Raw genomic sequence first — 1,814 nt, 5'->3', positions numbered from 1 at the left:
CAACATTTGCCAACATAAACACTCAACAAAAAATTAAGTTTATGAAGTTACCCCCCCCCCCCTTTTTCTTTCTCTCATTAAATGCACACTCTCTCCTGCAGTTTTCTTTCACAATAATGTACAGCAGTCCACTAATTTCTTTTCCTCACCAAGGAGCGCTTCTCAGACAAGAAGATCTGTCCAGACAATGTCCTCAGCTGCCTCATCAACCTGAGTGCTCTGTGCATTTCTCTTGGCATTGGAGAAATCTCCATGCCCAGGGTGGGCTGTGGTCTTGATCGTCTGAAGTATGAAGATGTGCTGCCGTTGATCCATGCTGCCTTCTATGACTGCAGTGTAAAGGTCAACATTGTGACTCCACCTCCAACTTTCAACGGAATGGCAGTGCTTGGTGACAGTCAGGGACTTCGCCTTCTTCTCAACCGAGGGAAACTTCCTGCTTGCTTCAAGACAAAACCATTCCCACGGTCTGCTGGTTTCAGTGTGTCTGGACTTACAGTGCCTGAACTTCTCAAAACTGTGGAAGTGCTCCCAGACAACACTCTTGGTGATGCCCTTGTCTACATTGGCACCAATGACCTTCTTGCTTTGGCAGCGATGGAGTCTGGACAAGTAAGTAAACTAACAAATTAATTATGTACCTATAACAACACACAGTTTAAAATAATATTTTAATTACTTTTTTTTTTTTTTATAACAGCGAGCAGCTATGTTGAAAATGAGGCAGCTTCTATGCATTCTGAGGACAGTGTTGTCCAAGAAGTGCAAGGCATATGCCCGGGCTGTTGTCACCACTGTTCCTCCTCTCCCAAAGTTGCTTGCACAAAACGGAGGGAATGAGGGACTGAACCGCCACCTGTGGACCTCCTTCAACAAAGCTCTGCTGCAGCTCAGCGCACCCAGATTCTTCGTGCTTGATGTGGAGCAGTTCTTCATGAAGGATGGGCTGGTGCAGGAGGATCTATTTGAAAGGTAAGCAGCAGTTTTAGTTAAGAGTGTTGAAACATAAACAGTAAAATTAACAGTTAGACCAATTTCTAATTCTGTGTCATTCTTTTTCTTTTCAGTTTTATTGGCCATGATGCCAAGAGGCGTCCGGATAGGATGCACATGAATCCTCAAGGGATAAATGTCATTGAAGAAGCTTTTGAAGACTGTTCCACCATTTCAACCCGCTACCAGTAACAACTAGTAATATTTTGTAATAGCTTGTAAAATTTTCTCTGTTGATGAGAAAGCATATTCAGCTATTTTTTTCCTTTATTCAACTAAATCACTGTTTTCAGTTTTTCTGAATTTGCAATCCTTTGTTGGTTTCTACTGTGATAATAATAAGTATGCATCAGGTGAGCTAGCCAAAGTATTATCACCATTTATTATCAAGAACGGAATTGCTCACACCTCAGTATTTCTCGCTTGTAGTCATGAAATATACTGACTCAAGTTGCTGTGATTTCCACCTCTAATAATAGCAATTGGAACTAGTCTGTGATTTTACAAGTATATTTCAATATAAGTTGTGTATATAACAGTGTTGTGAATTAACTGATTTTACTTTTTGATGGTTTCTACTGTGATAATAAGAAAGCATCAAGTGAGCTTTGTGACCATTTAATATTAAGAACGCAATTGCTCGCACCTCAGTATTTCTCACTTGTGCATGTAATGATAAAATATATATAGTCAAGTTGCTGTGATTTCCACCTCTAATAAAAGCAATTGTAACTAGTTTGTGATTTGACAATTTTAGTTCAATATAAGTTGTGTTTATAAAAGTGTTGTAAATTGGCTGATTTTACTTTTTGAATACACTT

At 39.4% G+C, this 1,814-nt stretch overlaps 1 protein-coding gene across 1 annotated transcript; it reads left to right on the top strand.

Annotated features, from left to right (window-relative positions):
- The first annotated feature begins 248 nt into the window (after positions 1-248).
- On the top strand, positions 249-1,782 carry LOC127749623 (uncharacterized). The gene is made up of 3 exons (XM_052268492.1): positions 249-612; positions 701-972; positions 1,068-1,782. The coding sequence occupies exons 1-3, from the start codon at positions 253-255 to the stop codon at positions 1,183-1,185; spliced, it is 750 nt and encodes a 249-aa protein (XP_052124452.1). The 5' UTR covers positions 249-252; the 3' UTR covers positions 1,186-1,782.
- The last annotated feature ends 32 nt before the right edge of the window (positions 1,783-1,814 follow it).

This window comes from Frankliniella occidentalis, unplaced genomic scaffold (assembly GCF_000697945.3).
Source record: "Frankliniella occidentalis isolate FOCC.00 unplaced genomic scaffold, Focc_3.1 Scaffold70, whole genome shotgun sequence".
NCBI classification, from domain to species: Eukaryota; Metazoa; Arthropoda; class Insecta; order Thysanoptera; family Thripidae; genus Frankliniella; species Frankliniella occidentalis.
Note: the sequence above shows the minus strand (reverse complement) of the source record. Positions and strands in the feature narration are given on the sequence as shown.

What these genes read in the sequence shown, in the direction of transcription:
- LOC127749623 (XM_052268492.1), top strand. Translation starts at nt 253, where the DNA reads ATGCCCAGGGTGGGCTGTGGTCTTGATCGTCTGAAGTATGAAGATGTG. An exon ending in CAGCGATGGAGTCTGGACAA is followed by an intron (nt 613 to 700) that starts GTAAGTAAACTA and finishes TTTTTATAACAG; the next exon opens with CGAGCAGCTATGTTGAAAAT. An exon ending in CAGGAGGATCTATTTGAAAG is followed by an intron (nt 973 to 1,067) that starts GTAAGCAGCAGT and finishes TTTTCTTTTCAG; the next exon opens with TTTTATTGGCCATGATGCCA.